Here is a 19,312-nt window from a genome sequence, read left to right as displayed (position 1 = left end):
TCTCTGGGGGAGGGGGAGGTGGTTCTGCTGACTCGTTCTCTGGGGGAGGGGTTCTGCTGACTTGTTCTCTGGGGGAGGGGGTTCTGCTGACTTGTTCTCTGGGGGAGGGGGAGGTGGTGCTGTTGACTCGCTCTCTGGGGGAGGTAGTTCTGCTGACTCATTCTCTGGGGGAGGGGGAGGTGGTTCTGCTGACTTGTTCTCTGGGAGAGGGGGAGGTGGTTCTGCTGACTCGTTCTCTGGGGGAGGTAGTTCTGCTGACTTGTTCTCTGGGGGAGGTAGTTCTGCTGACTCATTCTCTGGGGGTGGTGGTTTTGCTGACTTGTTCTCTGGGGGAGGGGGAGGTGGTTCTGCTGACTCGTTCTCTGGGGGAGGTAGTTCTGCTGACTCGTTCTCTGGGGGAGGTAGTTCTGCTGACTCGTTCTCTGGGGAAGGTAGTTCTGCTGACTCGTTCTCTGGGGGAGGTAGTTCTGCTGACTCGTTCTTTGGGGGAGGTAGTTCTGCTGACTTGTTCTTTGGGGGAGGTAGTTCTGCTGACTCGTTCTCTGGGGGAGGTAGTTCTGCTGACTCGTTCTCTGGGGGAGGTGGTTCTGCTGACTTGTTCTCTGGGGGAGTGGGAGGTGGTGATGCTGCTGAGTTGTTGTCTGGGGAAGGGGGAAGTGGTTGTGGCAGTGGTGGTGCTGTCAATGGTGCTGACTCGTTGGCTGGTTCTCTGTTTGGTGCAGTAGGGATGCTTCTCCCTTTTCTCTTTTCTCTCACTGGATGCACAGGACCCTGTCCAGGCCGGTGCCTCAGAGTGTGGAGGAGGTTTTCCGTCAACACTCTCACTCCACCTCTGCTTAGGTGTGGGCCATTTCCCTCAAACAGGTCCTCCCTTTTCCAAAAATGATCAAAGTTCTCAATGTAGTGCAATCCTCTGGCCGCACACACATTCAGCAGCCACGTGTTCAGCTGAAACAGTCGGGTAAATTTGTTCCTGTTCCTTAGGTCTATGTTGGGAAGAGGTCCACTGATAAATGTCTTAACCTCCACTTTATTAAGCTCCTCGAATAATTTAGTGAAATCCCTTTTCAAGACTTCACTCTGTTCCATTCTGATGTCCACTGCACCCACATGCACAATCAGCTGTTTAACCCCTTGGTGTGTTGACAAAACTTTTGGCAGGAGTTTTGTTATCTCAGAAACAGTGTACGTCGGGTAGCAGCATGTTAGGATTTTTCTGTGACTCACACCACTGATAGCCCCGTCTCCTAGCAGCAACGTATCTCTGACCTTGACGTTTGGCACAGATTCCCGGTATGCCTGCACTCTTTTGCCAACTTTATTGTTCTTGTTTTGTGATGACAGTACATTATCCGTTTATACGTTAACATCAGTCTGTAACAGTGGTGAAAATCTGTTTGTTAGCTTTATTGTGGGTGATATAATGATATTAGCATTGTCTTTTATCACTCGCTGCGCTGGCTTAGCATTTTGGTCTGTACCAAGTTTTGGAAAAGACACAGTATCACTCAGGTTTAAGTTGAAAGAATTTTCACCCTCTTCTCTGGAAGTAACTGTAGGTTGCTCACCACTGGAAGTCACTGGTAGCGTCTGAAGTCCTTTTTCAGTTTCTAAAGCAAATATCCGTGCTTGTAGCTCATAAATTTCTTGTTGATAGTTCCGACAGCGCTCACAGATAGAATTCCCTTGGTTTCTTCTCCCCAACATGTTGCTGGCTCATCAGATGATTTGTTAAAAAATGTACAAATAGTTTTTACTTAAAAGGAAATCAAAAATAGACACATTATCCGTTGTTGGAGGAGGTAAACTGATTAAAAAGCAAAAATAGCAGGAGCAAGCAAAGATAGTGTCCGCACTCTTCAGAAGCAGGAAGTAGAGAAACAGGAAGTAGTTAACATCATTACAAAGTCCCGACGCGTTTCAGCCTATGGCTTTCCTCGTTTGTCCCCTGAGGAAAGCCATAGGCTGAAACGCGTCGGGACTTTGTAAGTTGTCCATTAAGACATGCCGTAAACTAATAAAGGCATTTTATTTTAACCAGTGAGTGCCTTGGGTTTTTTGCATCTTTGTTCTTTAAATCTTGTCGAGTCTTTTCTAGTTTTGTAATTTTGGTGAAGTTTATAATGGGCAGCAGATGTGGCATGCGTAGAGGTATGTTACCTGCAACCTGCAAACTCGTCCAAATGACACAACAGTTACGATTAAACTAATACAGATAAATGACAAGACCTTTATTTTGTTGAATTCAAGTTTGCACTGTTGCAAATTTGCTTTCCTTGTGCATAAATTGTCTCTGCATTTATTCGAATTTTCCGTGTTCTCTCATTTAAATTATGTAAAATAAAGACACATATTTGACACAGGTGCAGGCATATGAGGAAAATGAATGGAAAATTTGCTTCCAGAATAAAAACTGACTGTTAAGTTCCAGACTTTTCAACCCACTCCTTCTACAGACCTTTTTCACAATGACCACCCTGTAAGGTTGTAGAACTTTATGGTTGTCTATGGCAAAATTAGTTCTCTCATAAGAGCAATTTCAAACTTCTGATCCATTTGACTGAACAGAGGGACTGAGTGTGGGCTTTGTGGTGACTTACTCTGTGTGAATCTCTGTGAAAATATTGAGGAAGTATCCACCCAGAAGATAACCCACTGCAGGTCCAACTGTGGCTGCAGTGTAGAAGATTCCTGAGGGAGAGAGATAAAAAAGAGGATTGTAAGGAGAGAGGGGAAAAGAGAGAGAGGGAAAAAAGTGAATATAAAAAGAGAAAGAAAGGAGGGAGAGAGAAGAGAGTGTGGAGAGGGAGACAAGGGGAGAAAGATAGAAAATATTTGGGAGAGAGGAATGTATGAGGAAAGAGAGAAAGTGTAAGGAGAGAGACAGAGAAAGGAAGTAGGAAAAGAAAGAAAAAACAGACAGACAGAGGAAGAGATAACCATTGACCAGGGGTCTCCAACCTGTAGCTCAGGAGCATCAGTAGCTCTCCACCCCACTCCAAGTTGCTTGCCAAGGTATTTCTGAATTATACGTATTGTGCTGAATAAGTAAAATTTGATTAATTACCATTGTAAATCTACAATATTAATGCCCAGTTTTGTTAATCTAAGACACAGCTTTAGATTAACTGTCCCTAATCTAAGGCGGTGGCTCTTACATTTACTACATTTCTTGCAACTGGGTCCGGTCAAGCAGTAACGGAGGGAAACAGGGGTAGATATTTTACATTCAAATGTCTCTTATTCAGAAACTAGAGGGACTATTGAAATAAGTAAAGTATCAGAATGTAGGAAAGAGTTACACTCCAACAGGGTCAAGTTAAACCTGTGATATTCTTTCAAGTTGTTGACAAAAATTTTTAAAAACTCATGTCGGTAACGGAGGGAATGAAATATGCAGCACTTTTTGGGCAATAAATCCAAACAGTGATAACTCTTGGTTCTCACTTCCATATCCTTAACAAACTGGTTTGAATATTTGCTTCATATAGTTTTCTACCATATGGTACAAGATTAGGTTGAAAAACCTCTTACTTTTTGAGTCATGAGATTTTTTATTAAGAAAGGTCATGGTAACGGAGGGAAAAGTAACGGAGGGAAAATTGTAGCGAGTAGAAGGTGCATGATTTTGTATAATTTATCAGCTTTTTTCTTCCGAATACTTTAATATTACTTCAAAATGAAAGGAAACTATTTCTATAAAATATGTCAGTCCTTCCAAGCAAATTTTTATCATTTTAAATACTTTTTTGTTGAAAAATCATGTACCTTCATCAACAGTTCAAAGATGGAATAACACAAGATATGATGAAATACATCCATTTATTTACATGATTTTCAGGTCTTTGAAATTTGGGAAATAATTTTTGTTCCATGTTTCATACATGGTCTGTTTAAAACGTATGGAACTTTAAAACCAAAAATGGTACAGAAAAAAGGTCAACAGTTTCATAAACTAGAGTACATATGTATCTGTTCAATACATTTTTATATCAGATGCATTAACTTGAATTTTTGGCCTTGCTGTTTACTTCTGCTTGACTGGGCCCAGCTGTTAAAATAAGTAGCTCTTTGGCATTTTTGTTTTTTAAAAGTAGCTCACCAGAGAAAAAAGGTTGGAGACCCTTGCCATAAACTGTATGTCGCTCCAGCTCGTCCTCCCTCCTCCCCCACACTGCTGCTGCTCTTTATGTGCACTCACCTCTCGTCTTTCTTACTTTAAACTAACCTGTGAATGAAGTAGGCCTAAATGTCTCTTTGTGGATCTTTTTCAAACAATGGGCTGTCGCGGTAAACAGTATTTTATTGCAATATTGCAATAACGTGGTATGATCAACCACACCGTCCAAGGGTTCAGGTGACCACAGTAACAGGATTTAGCATTTTAATGAGTCTCCATGGACATACTCATATTCTACTATGAACCAATTAATGTTTGCATGGCTCTGAGCAAAAGGGTTCAAATACTGACGCAGCATGTGTGTGCTCTGGATGTCAGGAGTACTATACAGTCTATGAAATAACAGAAAGTGTGGTCTCATGATGAGGGCTGTGAGAGTAAAGTCGGTGTAATATGGAAAACAAGTGAAACACTGCAGATCACACAGTCATAGAGGAAGAGACCAAACACAATAGGTTAAAGGCATCCAACACACTACACAACAAATGACCACATCTCTATGTAACCAGTAATATGTCAGTAATCTATTACATATTTGTTACTTGAATAAAACCATTTTCTGTAGTGTTGGTGTCAGACTGACCAATGTAGACGGGTGCAGCGCTGCAGTGAACATTCTGGTCCAGGAATGTGACTCCCAGCGTGTAAAGGGGCGTGGCTCCTATTCCGTGAAGAAACTGACTCAACATGAAGACGAGACAGTACCGCGACAGACTGCTCCTTCCTTTGCCCTCACACAGGCTGCTGTTAGTCCCCAAACACAGATCTGACACCTCCAGAGAGCTCACCTGGTACGGAGGTGTAGTGAAGTGAGGCAGGGCAAACACCAGAGAGCCCAAACCCATGATCATGATGCCCCAGCCCAGCCAGCGAGGTTTGTGCCCATTCCCCCCAAAGTAACTGGCAAACGCCAAACAAACACACGCCGCAATGTCATATGAGCTGACGATGAGACCGGTCTGTGAGCTGCTCAGGTCAAAGCGCCTCTCAATGGAGGTCACTACAGTGTTGATCAAACCATTTATGATCAAACCCTGGAGGAAAGAGGCCACAGACAGAAAGAAGAGAACCCAGCGAGGAGTGTTGAACACCTGGATCAATTTGGGCTTCAGAGACCCCCAGCCACACAGCAGGTCCGAGTCCTGCTCCATTGGACTGTGTCCACATTGAGCTGGTTCTAGCTCACAGAACTGTCCCTGGAAGGACGTGGCTCCAGTGAAAACAGCAGCATGAGCAGAGACATCAGTTCCAAGACTGGAGGGGCTCCTGGGAGCAGAGCCTATGGGACTGTGGCTCTGAGAGTCCACACCTGGATCTCCATCTGGAGGGTAGTCCTGTAGGTCCAAGAGCTCCTGCCTGGAGCTAGAGGAGGCGTCTGCATTCAGCAGCCCGGGCATGGGGCCCTCGGGGGGCACCAGGGGCCAGACAATAGAGGAGTGACTTTATTTTTACAGTGAAAATAGTTCCATCCCTCTGTGCCCTGTGGCTGGTCCTAAACAGGGTTTAGTTCAGTTTGATCCAAAGAGTCAGTGCTGCGTCTGTTGTGCAGGTGGAGGATGTGCTTTTTACTCCTGAACAGGGAATACCTGAAAAAGGCAAAAACATTCAAATAATTAACAGTGAAAAGAACAAAACATATATTATTGTGCACACTGCTTATTTATTTTGACATGTCGGAAGTTTTAACAGTTTACCTCAGGGAACAGTGCTAGGGCCAGTCTTATGCTCTATTTAAATGTATGTCTTATTGCTTTTTTTTTTTTTTACTTCAGTCCTGACTCCTGACACTGAAACACACTGAGGTCTGAAGTGAAACTGATTCATTTGTAGAATGTTGAGAATGACCTACTGTCTTAGTTACATTTATAAAAACCTATCACACAGATTGTGTTAGAGTTCTGGTAGTTGTTGTTGTACTTGTTATCACAGGGCTCTTTGTGCTCTATATTTGTCTACAGTCTTGAAACAAAGTGACCTGAATCTGAATCAGCACAGGAGTCTGAATGTGTAAAGTGCATGTGACTGGTTAGACTAATCACTGTTCTACGACATAGTTAACATAATTATTTTGAGATTATGTATTCTTGTACTTTGCCTCTCTGTTGTTTTCTACAAACTGCCACTTATTAACTACTACTGATTGAAAACTATGATAAATAGTAAACCACCAGACCAAGTCGTAACTAGTAAAATATGAAAAGCTGCTGTATGCACTTGAAATCCTCTCATGTGTATTTGCTCTGGACCATTAGCTCTTTGTCACCAGAGATCACCACAAGGAGCGCTGACATGTCACACTTGAGGTTGTGAATGACCTCCAGCCACAAACCGACACTGCACAATGTTTCCGTTTGCGTAGGACCTTTAAAGTAAAGATTATCCTGTTGTCTGTATATGTAGATTGCTTCAGTCATTTAAGCTTTAACATGTTACTAGCCCCAGTTTTTCCCCCAACCAAGTTATACTACACAATCGCCACTTTGCATTGGTGACTATGGTAGCAAATGTTAATATTTGACAATGCTTTTAGTTTAAAGTAGGTTAAAGTTCGGGTTAGGTTTTGGAACAGGTCACTTTGTTTGGGTTTGAGCGTAGAACTGCTTTGGGGGGGGCCTTACTCTAACCATAACCCCTAACTCCTGACCCCAACCATAACCTTTAACCCCTGGCCTTTACCATAACTCTTAACCCCTGACCCTAACCATAACCCTTAATCCCTGACCTTTACCATAACCCCTGGCTAGGGTTTGATCCCGGGAAATCTGATCATAACTATTTGTCCACCATTACTTCTACACCACTCAACTATTTAAAACGGTAATCGAACAGCAGAAAGAAAGTCTGCAGTGAGCGAGAAACTTGTGAGGGACTGGCAGAAAGTGGGGATGGAGAACAAAGCTTCTAGGTAACATGGAGGATGCACCATGCAACTTTCCTGGAAGGCACTGGATGAATGGACAAAGCCTGGACTTCAGTGACACCGAAACCATCCTGTCGGGATTCAGAAAGACCCGAATAATTCTAACTGGAACTGATGTTGAGTCTGATCACAGCGACACAAAAGAGGAGGCGGCGCTCTGTTTACCTCTGGAGGTCGCAGAGTTGCTCAGAAGTGACACCGAGGATGAAGAACTGAATAGATTTAGTGATTTGGAGTGAGATGGAGAGTTTGGTTAAACTTGTTCTGTTCTGTTGTTTATGTTATATTTATCTGAAGAACTGTTCATATGTGACGTTAACAGTAGGGGTGTCAAATTATTATTATTAATAAAGTTGAGTTTATTTATGCAGATTAGTAACAGTAATAATAATGATGATACTTATTATATAAAAAACATTCATGATTAATTGAAAATCGATTAATAAAATTTTATGGAATGCCCATCCCTAATGGGGACGTTCACTTTCTTAAACTCTATCAAACATGGAGAAGTGGAAAGGATTTGTCTAAAATGTGTGCAAGGTTAGAACACATCTGCAAATTTAGGCTGTTTAAAATGTTTTGTATGTTTTTATTAATGCCAAAATAAAATATCCAGCACAAATGATGTATGATAGACAAACATTTATCAATTGTATATTTTACTTTACACTCAGATTTAGTTTGTGGGGCTGTAGTTTATCATCCTACCGCCCGCTCTCGCATCGTGCAGTCTCATTTTGGCCGCGCCGCCATGAGCTTTCAGAATGTGTCCTGCACAGCACTGTTTTGTGACAGGTCCCACAAAAACCTGATGTTTTATTTTATTTGTGTTTTCTAATTATTTAGAGTTTGACAAAAGAACACAGCGGAATGTAAATGACTGCATCTGTTAAAGTTAGTTAAACAATAAATTACTTTATAAAGTCACTTTTTTTGTTCTATATCAGTCTTTTGATCTGCCACAATAATATAATCATGAATTTAAATGAAAATACCTCAAGCTGAGGATTTTCTCAGCAATGTTTAGGTGAAATTAAAAAAGAGCTTAATTAGATTAATTAATTACAGATCATAATTAATATATTTCTCAATTATTATTTTTTTAATCTCTTGACAGCACTAGTTAACACTGTTCTATTTTTATTGCTAGAACTTCCTGGTCTCTGATTTAATCAAATAAATTTCCCCCCAAAAGTGCAACTTACAGTCCGGTGCGACTTATGTATGTTTTTTTCTTCTTCATCACGCATTTTTTGGCTGGTGCGACTTACACTCCGGAGGGACTTATAGTCCAAAAATATGGTACATAAGGCCTAATTGGGCTCCAAAAATTGAACAAAAACAACTGCAATTATTTTCATGTCATTTTCACGAAAAAAGCCCTACCCCTGACCCCCTAATCCCCGTCCACTGACCCTGTCCATTGCCTGCTGTGTCAGACTCACTCATAATAATCATGGACAACCTCAAAGAGATACAACTGGACAGGAAGTTGTGAAGATAACAGTGAGGTTGCTGGTGCTATTCTGCACAGAGTCAACTCTGATCACATTTTCTACACATTTTGAAATCTCCTTTGTAACATTTTGAAAACACCTAACACAGGAATGCTGGAGACACCTTGGAATCTCCCCAGAAGAGCTGCAGGAAGTGTGAGTGGAGAAGAAGTGTGGATGGATGCAATTGACAAAATATTACTAATCTTTTCTAATCAGAATGATATTTAAATAAAGAACCACGCTCAACAGGTTCCCACAGCAGCACGGAATAATGTGTCAAATGTACAGGACAAAAAGCAGGTGAAATTTTCCAATCTGGGTTGTCATAGCGCATGTACCTGGGGAAAGAACAAAACATCCGCTCCCCAAGGCCAAAACATGAGACAGAGAAGCACTGTCCTCCTTTTGTTCAGCTCAGATCAGATGACGCAACAAAATATGATCCAGGTCTGAACCAGGTCTGAACTGAGTCTGAACCAGGTCTGAACCAGGTCTGAACCAGGTCTGAACCAGGTCTGAACCAGGTCTGAACCAGGTCTGAACCAGGTCTGAACCAGGTCTGAACTGGGTTTGAAACAGGTCTAAACCAGGTCTGAACTGAGTCTGAACCGGATCTGAACCAGGTCTGAACCACGTCTGAACTGGGTTTGAAACAGGTCTAAACCAGGTCTGAACCAGGTCTGAACTGAGTCTGAACTGGGTCTGAACTGAGTCTGAACCAGGTCTGAACCAGGTCTGAACTAGGTCTGAACCGGATTTGAACCGGTCTGAACCAGGTCTGAACCAGATCTGAACCAGGTCTGAACCAGGTCTGAACCAGGTCTGAACTAGGTCTGAACCGGTCTAACCACCTCCTCCTGACTCTGGCGTTAGGGAAGTGAGTATCTGTCAAAAGTGAAATCTTTTTGAGAACAACATACCACTGACTCCTGTAGTTTGAAATGGAAATTGTTTTGACTGCATAGTTCACATAAACGTGAATTATTAAACTATTTCATTATTATTATTATTATTATTATTATTATTATTATAGTAGTAGTAGTAGTAGTAGTAGTAGTAGTAGTAGTAGTAGTACAGGTAACAGTAGTAGTGTAATAGTAGTAGTAGTAGTAGCAGTATTAGTAGTAGCTAAAGTAACAGTAACAGTAGTAGTAGTAGTAGTAGTAGTAGCAGTATTAGTAGTAGCTAAAGTAATAGTAACAGTAGTAATTGTAGTAGCAGTGGTAGTAGTAGCTAAAGTAACAGTAATAGTAGTAGTAGTAGTAGTAGTAGTAGTAGTAGCTAAAGTAACAGTAATAGTAGTAGTGTTAGTATTAGTAGTAGTAGTAGCTAAAGTAACAGTAGTAGTAGTAGTAGTAGTAGTAGTAGTAGTAGCTAAAGTTACAGTAACAGTAGTAGTGTTAGTAGTAGTAGTAGTATTAGTAGTAGTAAAAGTAACAGTAACAGTAGTAGTAGTAGTAGTAGTAGTAGTAGTTAGTAGTAGCTAAAGTAATAGTAACAGTAGTAGTTGTAGTAGCAGTAGTAGTAGTAGTAACAGTAATAGTAGTAGTAGTAGTAGTAGTAGTAGTAGCTAAAGTAACAGTAATAGTAGTAGTAGTAGTAGTAGTAGCTAAAGTAACAGTAGTAGTAGTAGTAGTAGTAGTAGTAGTAGTAGTAGCAAAGTAACAGTAATAGTAGTAGTGTTAGTAGTAGTAGTAGTAGTAACAGAAGTAGTAGAAAGACAGATATTCTATTGATCCTGAAGGAAATTTGAGTAGTAGTACAAACATTTACAGTAGTAGTAGTAGTAATAGTAGTAGTAGAAACATGTACAGTCTTAATGTTTTGTTACTGTTTTATTCAAACAGTAATTGTACTTCACTGTTGTTAGACACTGTAACTGCATGTCAATACTTCTGCCTGTTAGGTTCCTACATGTTTTGTTTCATCTTGAATTTGGTCAAAATGGCCTTTAAACATACATGAATCACTCCAAATATTTGGCTAGTTTCCCCCCACCATTTATTTGGGTGAGTAAACAACTATAATATGGTTCAAATACATCTGAAAATACATTTTGCAGAGTAGGTCTGATTTAAGTTCATGGTTTTGTTAGAATTCTATACAAGTACAAATTTACAAAGTACAAACTAGCCACAGAAACCAAGAAAAACATTCAAAAGAACAGAACGATCCAGAACTGTTGGTAACAAATAGTTGAGCTGGTTAAACAACAGTCTGTGGAGGAAGTGTTGAAGGTGAAGCGTGGCCCAGTTTGAGCGTCAGCACACAGCTCATGTGTCACTGCTCCACACCTGAGCCACACACGGGCGTCAGGGCAGCCTCAGCATCTGTGCTCACCTTTCACAACCAGTAACAAGAGCAGATAACTGGCTTTCCAAGAACCACCGTGACTGACAGGTGGATTAACCAATCAGAGACACACATGGTCCGGCTATGTAAAAATAAAACTGGCTGCTTGTGAGGAAAAAAGAACTGAAAAAACATGAAGGATTTCTGCAGAATCAATGAAGCACTAAGCTCTGTTCATCTGAGGAAAGGGAAATGTACTTTTGTTTGAAAATGATGGTGAGCGTAACCTTACACGATAAGATGGATTCTCGCGATATTTGTTCCATCTGGGAGAGAAGTGGGTCAGAGCATGACACACGTGAGACATCAGCTCTGCTCCTGAGTCTCACCTCCACAAAAGCAACGCACAGTCCACATTTTACTGTCAAAGTAATCATAATACTGATATTAGTCCTGGGCGATATGGATCAAAAAATATATCTCGATATATTTTTGCTATATCTGGATATACGATATATATCTCAATATCTGTTCAAGAAAAATAACCCTCTAAGACTGAAAACTGCCAAAACAAATCTGCCAAATTCCACAAGGTCTTTTTTTTTTTTTATTAAAGTGTAAGAGGTCAGCAGTTCATACAGGAACATTTAAGATTACAAAAACCCTAATTCCATAAATAATAATTTAACTGTAAAATAAAAGAAATAAAACATATTTCCTTCTTTTCATTCATAAATAAAACAACTCAACACAAGCTCATCTTTGCATTAACTCTGTTCTCCAAACCAGAACCAGAACCATGAGCTCATTTAGCAGAAGAAGCTCAGGATGTTCCTTATTTTAACAGACACATGTTCCTCACCAGCGTAAGGAGCTCTGAGGTTTCCCACAATCCACTGCAGATCAAACCCAACGTTTCAAACACTGTTGTACAAGTGACACTGTAACAGATTATTTATTAAAATCTTCTGCATAAATAGAATTTACATTACTAAACTTTACAAGATATAAACCATAACGACTCTAGAGCCACATCAGCCCGTTTGCGCACATGTTACATTTTACAGAAACGAAACTTAAGTGCATGGCTAATTTGCATAAACAGCGCACTCCACGTGCCGCTCATGCGGTTTAGCTTCTTTCGGGCTAAAGGACGAGACTCGGTGGAATGTGAGGATGTACTGCTGATGGCCTTGAAGCTTTTCACTGGCACCAACTTTCGGTATTCACGGCGGTAGTGACGAGTGAAGGACACAAGAGCGGCGCGCCGGCGACAACAGAGAAGGTAAACAAGCGAAGCGGCGAAATCAAAATTGAATATAAGCATTATATCGACATATACGATATGTCAGAATTCATATCGAGTTAAAAAATATCTCGATATATTTAAAATATCGATATATCGCCCACCCCTAACTGATATACAACATTATTGTGGAGCTGCAGGATTCATCGCAATCCAAATTTGAACGGAAGCAATAAGCAAATCACAGAGGCCGGAAACACCATCATTTCCTCCACAAAGAAAAATCTCCTAAACCAAACTAAACCCAGGACTAAACCAGGTCTAAGCCAGAGACTAATCTACAGACCATTATTCTCTTCATTTATTTATTTGTTTATTTATTTAAACAAGGACAGTGCACAGTAGGGCTGTGCAAAAATATCAAAATATCGATATATCGTATTGTTTAATGTGATGATACAGCATCGATATCATGGGTTGCTGTATCGAATTATCACCAAGAGTATTTTTTGGTATATTTTACAAAATTATTTTGTTACAGGGCTGCAGTTTTGTTGTTTGTTTTGAGGAACGAAACTCTTTTATGCAACAAATTTGACGTTTTTACCGCCGCATATGGCCCCCGGGCCGTAGTTTGCCCACCCCTGCACTAGACGGTTTGCAAAAACTCCGGAAGTGCAATTTTGGGCACCAGCCAATCAGCGAAGAGCCAGAGATTCAGTGTTATCAAGGATTCACGAGATCAAGGATTAAAAGCTGGAATGAAGAGAATGTTTGGTAAATTTCATCAAGGCGAAAGACGTTATTGTCCTTATTCCTACAGGATTTGGGAATTGCTTAATATACCAGTTAGCCCCGTTAGCGGTGCATTACATACAAGTAGCAGCGATTGGTTAAATGAAAAAAGTACCCACCTACCGTTGAGCGAAGGAATTCTAACGCTGAGATGTTGGATGGTTTCTACAAAGTGAAACCAGCTGATGCATCAGTCTACTGAACATGTCCCTCCCACTTCTGTTTGGTACTTTGGATGTAACTAAAGTACTGTGATATGGTATCCTCAAATGTACTCCAGTAATATACAGTAATATACAGTAATATACAGTAAAACAGAGGGAACTACAGAGAATATGATCCTTCCATTTCAGTGCAGATTTCATGACAAAATAACTGTTAATACACATGTTTAAATCTGAATTCTTTCTGTTTTGACCGTAATAATTCACACTTACATTTTGTCAAGACATTTAAAAAGGAAAAAGTAGAACTTCGTCAACTCTTATATAAATACTCATATATAATTATACCATGACTTTTTAAGTACAATTTACTTTGGTTTAAAGATTTGAAATGACTTGAAGCTTAAAGCAGACGACTTGGACTTGACTTGGACTTATGGGCCAGTGACTCGAGACTCGACTTGGACTTGATGTGAAAGAGTTGAGACTTACTTGAGACTTGCAAAACAACGACTTGGTCCCACCTCTGCCATTTAATATTGAAAATCACATTGTATTGTCTAAAGAAAGAGGGTTTATTATCACCGTGGGATCAGAATTAGTCCTGAGTATCAAGTATCGTACCGAAAGAGAGTTTGAAATGATAACATTAATGTTTGTTGGAAGATTTGTATATGTTTTCAGTTTTAGTATTTACACAGTCTGACGGCTCTTTTTACTGTGGTGAAGTGTGCTGACAATAACTGAATGCACTCTGATGCACTCGTGTGTTTACTACACAACACTGGCACAGGACGCAGGTGTAAAGAGGTCACTTCTCTGCAATAATGTGGACTAAACCAGGACTGAAATAGGACTAAACCAGGACTAAACCAGGACTAAAACAGGACTAACTCAGGACTAAAACAGGACTGAAACAGGACTAAAACAGGACTGAAACAAGACTGAAACAGGACTGAAACAGGACTGAAACAAGACTGAAACAGGACTGAAACAAGACTAAACCATGACTGAAACAAGACTAAACCAGGACTAAAACAGGACTAAACCAGGACTGAAATAGGACTAAACCAGGACTAAACCAGGACTAAAACAGGACTAACCCAGGACTAAAACAGGACTGAAACAAGACTGAAACAGGACTGAAACAAGACTAAACCAGGACTAAACCAGGACTAAAACAGGACTAAACCAGGACTGAAATAGGACTAAACCAGGACTAAAACAGGATTAACCCAGGACTAAAACAGGACTAAACCAGGACTAAAACAGGACTAAACCAGGACTAAAACAGGACTAAACCAGGACTAAAACAGGACTAAACAGGACTAAACCAGGACTGAAACAGGACTAAACCAGGACTAAAACAGGACTGAACCAGGACTAAACCAGGACTAAAACAGGACTGAAACTGGACTGAAACAAGACTAAACCAGGACTAAAACAGGACTGAAATAGGACTAAACCAGGACTAAAACAAGACTGAAACAGGACTGAAACAGGACTAAACCAGGACTAAAACAGGACTAAACCAGGACTGAAACAGGACTAAAACAGGACTGAAACAAGACTAAACCAGGACTGAAACAGGACTAAAACAGGACTGAAACAGCACTGAAACAAGACTAAAACAGGACTGAAACAAGACTAAACCAGGACTAAAACAGGACTAAAACAGGACTAAAACAGACTAAACCAGGACTAAAACAGGACTAGACAAGAAAAGTAAATCAGGACTAAATCCCTCACTGAACCTAGGACTAAACCCAGGACTAAACAAGGGAATAAACCAGGACAAAAAGCAAGGACTAAACAAAACTAAAGCAGGGAATAAACCCAGGACTAAACCAGTACTAAACCCAGAGCTAAACCTGGGACTAAACTAGAGGATAAACTAGGGCTAAACCAGGGTCCTAATCAGGGGATAAACCAAGACTGATGCAGGAATGAAACCAAGGAGTAAAACAGAACTAAACTAGGACTAAATCCTAGACTAAACCCAGGACTAAACCAGGGGATAAACCAGGGAATAAACCAAGAATAACGCAGGGACTAAACAGGACTAAATCAGGACCGAAGCAGGGGCTAAACCAGGACTAAACGAGGGTCCTAATCAGGGAATAAACCAGGACTGATGCAGGGACGAAACCACGAACTACAACAGAACTAAACTAGGACTAAATCCCAGACTAAACCCAGGACTAAAGCAGGGACTAAACTAGAGGATAAACCAGGGAATAAACCAAGACTAAAGCAGGGACTAAACCAGGTAATAAACCAGGGACTACACCAGGACTAAACCAGGACTAAACTAGGTAATAAACCAGGGAATACACCAGGACCGAAGCAGGGATGAAACCAAGGACTAAAACAGAAATAAACTAGGACAAAATCCCACACTAAACCCAGAAATAAACCCAGAACTAAACCAGGACTAAACCAGGGTCTAAACAAGATTAAACCAGGACTAAACCAGGAAATAAATCAGGGAATACACCTGAAGCAGGGACTTAACTAGAACTGAACCAGGCCTAAGGAAGGGACTAAACCAGGACTAAACCAGGTAATAAACCAGGACCAAAGCAGGGGCTAAACCAGGACTAAACCAGGGTCCTAATCAGGGAATAAACCAGGACTGATTCAGGGATGAAATCAAGGAGTAAAACAGAACTAAACTAGGACTAAATCCTAGACTAAACCCAGGACTAAACCAGGGAATAAACCAGGACTAAACCAGGGTCTTAATCAGCGAAAAACAGAGCTGATGCAGAGATGAAACCAAGGACTAAAACAGGACTAAACTAGGACTAAATCCTAAACCCAGGACTAAACCAGGAATTAAACCAGGGAATAAACCAGGACTGATGCAGGGATGAAACCAAGGACTAAAACAGAACTAAACTAGGATTTAATCCCACACTAAACCCAGAAATAAACCCAGGACAAAACCAGGACTAAAGCAGGGTCTAAACAAGATTAAACCAGGACTAAACCAGGAAATAAAAACGGGAATACACCTGAAGCAGGGACTTAAATAAAACTGAACCAGGTCTAAAGAAGGGACTAAACCAGGACTAAACCAGGACTAAAGCAGTAACTCCATCGTGTCGGTTTAAACGGGGCTCAGGTTCTACCTATGACTTATTTTTTTCCCCCTAATTTATTTCTTGTGGCTAAAATCTGAAAACGCATCACCGCGCAAAGCTGTTGTCTTTTCTCTCATCCTTCACATTTCTGAGCTCTGTGCTGAATTCGAACTTGGATCATTTGGTTCTGTCTCACATTAAACCATGTCCCTACGGCGCGATAGGCCATTTATGTCACAGAAAACATGATGCCGGAGCCACTGTCCCCGCCGTGTCCTCATGATCCCTCGGACAGCGCATAAACACACGGATTAACGCGGAGATGCTCGCGTCTTGTGCGCATGTTTCGCTACGTTCCTGTGTCTTTGTCTGATTTTACGTGTTACTGTTGCTTCGACATCCGAGGACAAAACCAGAGACTAAACCAGGACCGAACCAGGGACCGAACAAGAGATGCAGGTGAGCTTTGGCTGCGTAACGTTTGCGCGTCCAAGAATCTAAACATATGTCTGTCGTTTCTCTCTGAATCCTTTTCCAATAAAATAAAATAAAATCTCACCTGAATATGCCGGATTGTGCACGGCGCCGTTACGCACGCTTCTGTCATGTACGCAGCTCTCTCTTGCTTGATTTCTCTCGTCCTCCCTCTCTGTCTCTCTCCTCTTTTGCAGCCGGTGTTACTGTGAAGCTTTTTCTCATTGGAGGACGAGCGATGACGCAGAGTCGCCAGTGAAAGGTAAATCCCTGCACGCACGCGCTGTATTACGCATGCGCAAGTGAAGGACCGTTTTATCAACAGCGGACGTTAGAATCACATCGACATAGAAGTGACGGTGTCCTGTCGAAATGACCTATCCATCGATTTGAGCAACCTAACGCTACTGCGCATGCGCACGACTCCCAAGCGCTGTTACTGTCTAATAATAAAGAATATAGCAGAATAAGTGCGTTAGATGATTGAATAGTTTGGATTTAATATTGGATTTTATCATTATCGTTTTCATTACATCATATTTTATTTTGTTTCCATGTGTAGAAAACGTTGTAACTTTGTTTAGAAATATCACTATATTCACACTGTAGCCTGTGATATTAGCGTTTCTGCAGTGTTGGGAAGGTGACTTTCAAAATGTATTCCCCTACAGATTACAGATTACATACCCCAAAATGTACTTTGTAATGGAATCCATTAAATTACTTAAAGTGAGTAATGTAATCTGAATACTTTGGATTACTTGATTTGCTGTAGAGAAACAAAGACGAGGAAATCTTCACATAAAATGTTTTGTCTGATAAAAGAAAATAAAAAGCCCAGACTTTACTGAACCAAATTAAAAATATTATTGATAGAAGAAGAGGAAACACAGTCCACACAGCAGGATTTAGTCCTGTTAAATCCTGGTTTGGTCCTGGTTTAGTTTCTTTAGTCCTGGTTTAGTTTCTGGAAAAAAAAAAAAAGAGGATATAGCCCAAAATGTGAAAACAGGAAAACACCACCGTGTAATCCATTTATTTCAGCAAAGTAACTGTAATCCAATTACCACTCACTGAAACAGTAACTGTAACTGAATACAGTTACTCATCATTTGTACTCTGATTACATAACTCCAGTACATGTAATCTGTTACTCCCCAACACCGCCGTTATGTAATATAAAGATTTCCGTGTTTAAAGTCATTTTCTTTCTCCTTATTTGAGCCTTGTTTTATAGAAGATATCGACCTGTCGATATGTGCTCCCTTTAATTGGAGCAGAATACAACTGTCAAAATGAACTACCTACACACATTCATAGAAATGAGTTTTATTATTATTGTTGTTATTATTACTTAATCATTGCATTTATATATCACCTTTCAAGTCACCCAAAGTGCTTTACAGGTCATTGTTCATTCACTCCACACTTGGTGGTGGTAAGTTACTATTGTAGCCACAGCTGCCCAGGGGCAGACTGACAAGGCTGCCAATGTGCACCATCAGTCCCTCCGACCACCACCAACACTCACTCACCACTTTGATACTATACTGTCCCATCCAAGTACTAACCAGGCCCAAACCTGCTTATCTTCTGAGATCTGATGGCCACAAATTTGACATAACTAAAGTATAATGTGTGATCAAACAGAATCAAACCTGCGGTCTCTGATCCATCTCTCATGTTGTAAAACTATTACCCAAAGTAGACTCTTGTGAGCTTTTAGTCATGTTGTAATGTGACCTTCTCAAAAGCAGACCTGGAGTTGTTTTGTTTCACTCACATCTCCAAAGCTCGAAAGGATCTGTTTCACCTTGTGATGTCACTAAGTTTTCAATTAACAGTTACAGTAAGTTACTTTTTATCTTCAGTTCAGTAGAGATTGGCAATTCCAGGTCTGAAATGCTCCAAAAGATTGCATTGAAGGTGTATGTTTAAAGCACAGTGGAGCACTTCCTGTATCACCACATGACATCACAAGGTGGAACAGTGTTTTCCATTTGAGCCTAGATATGCAGGGTTTGTGTGTTAGACATGTGTGAATGAAACAAAACTCAAGTCCAGCTCAGTTTGTGATGAGGAAATGACATTAAAATTACAGTAGAAATCAGAAACAGAGTCACACAGGCACTTGAAACAACACATCAGAGTAAATATGTCAGAGGGTTATTTTTCACCTGGAGTCCATGGACAGTGTCAACATACAGGAAGCTAAATTTGTTACATTAGCCTATTAAAATACACTGTAACGATGGGAACAAATAACAAATCACCTGACTGCTGTTTAGATAAACCAATACATATACAAAACCAATACATATGTAACACCTGCGATTTACAGGTAGCTTTAATAACAAAGCAAGTCAGTCAGTGTGTGGGTCTAACAGCCATACGGCAACTTTTATTTACAAACAGAAGGTTAAGGTTGATTTAACAGGTGAGGATACTACTGCAGGGGTGAGGCTCCACCCTAAAGCTGGGGTGAAGGAGACATGCTATAAGTGAAAAACAAACAAGGTTAATACAAAGAAAACCATTACCACAACTGAAAACACCCAATTACAAGTGCCACCACCACCAATAACTAGAAATAAGGTCTCCCTCTAAGTGAGCCCCTCCACACCCAGCTCCCTCCAGCCCACACCCACTGCAG

General features: G+C 40.6%; 1 protein-coding gene across 1 annotated transcript in view; it reads right to left on the bottom strand.

Annotated features, from left to right (window-relative positions):
- The window catches only part of slco4a1 (solute carrier organic anion transporter family, member 4A1), a 35,768-nt gene extending 18,955 nt beyond the window's left edge, over positions 1-16,813 (bottom strand). The window contains exons 1-3 of the mRNA XM_055166121.1: positions 16,745-16,813; positions 4,764-5,766; positions 2,601-2,691 (exon numbers count right to left, since the gene is read on the bottom strand). Of these exons, the coding sequence (XP_055022096.1) occupies positions 2,601-2,691; positions 4,764-5,577 (905 nt within the window). The 5' untranslated portion in view covers positions 5,578-5,766; positions 16,745-16,813. The remainder of the gene's footprint in view (positions 1-2,600; positions 2,692-4,763; positions 5,767-16,744) is intronic.
- Positions 16,814-19,312: the final 2,499 nt, after the last annotated feature.

This window comes from Boleophthalmus pectinirostris, unplaced genomic scaffold (assembly GCF_026225935.1).
Source record: "Boleophthalmus pectinirostris isolate CB_2022bp ecotype Guang Dong unplaced genomic scaffold, ASM2622593v1 HiC_scaffold_8, whole genome shotgun sequence".
Taxonomy (NCBI): domain Eukaryota; kingdom Metazoa; phylum Chordata; class Actinopteri; order Gobiiformes; family Gobiidae; genus Boleophthalmus; species Boleophthalmus pectinirostris.
This window is presented reverse-complemented; position numbering and strand designations above follow the sequence as displayed.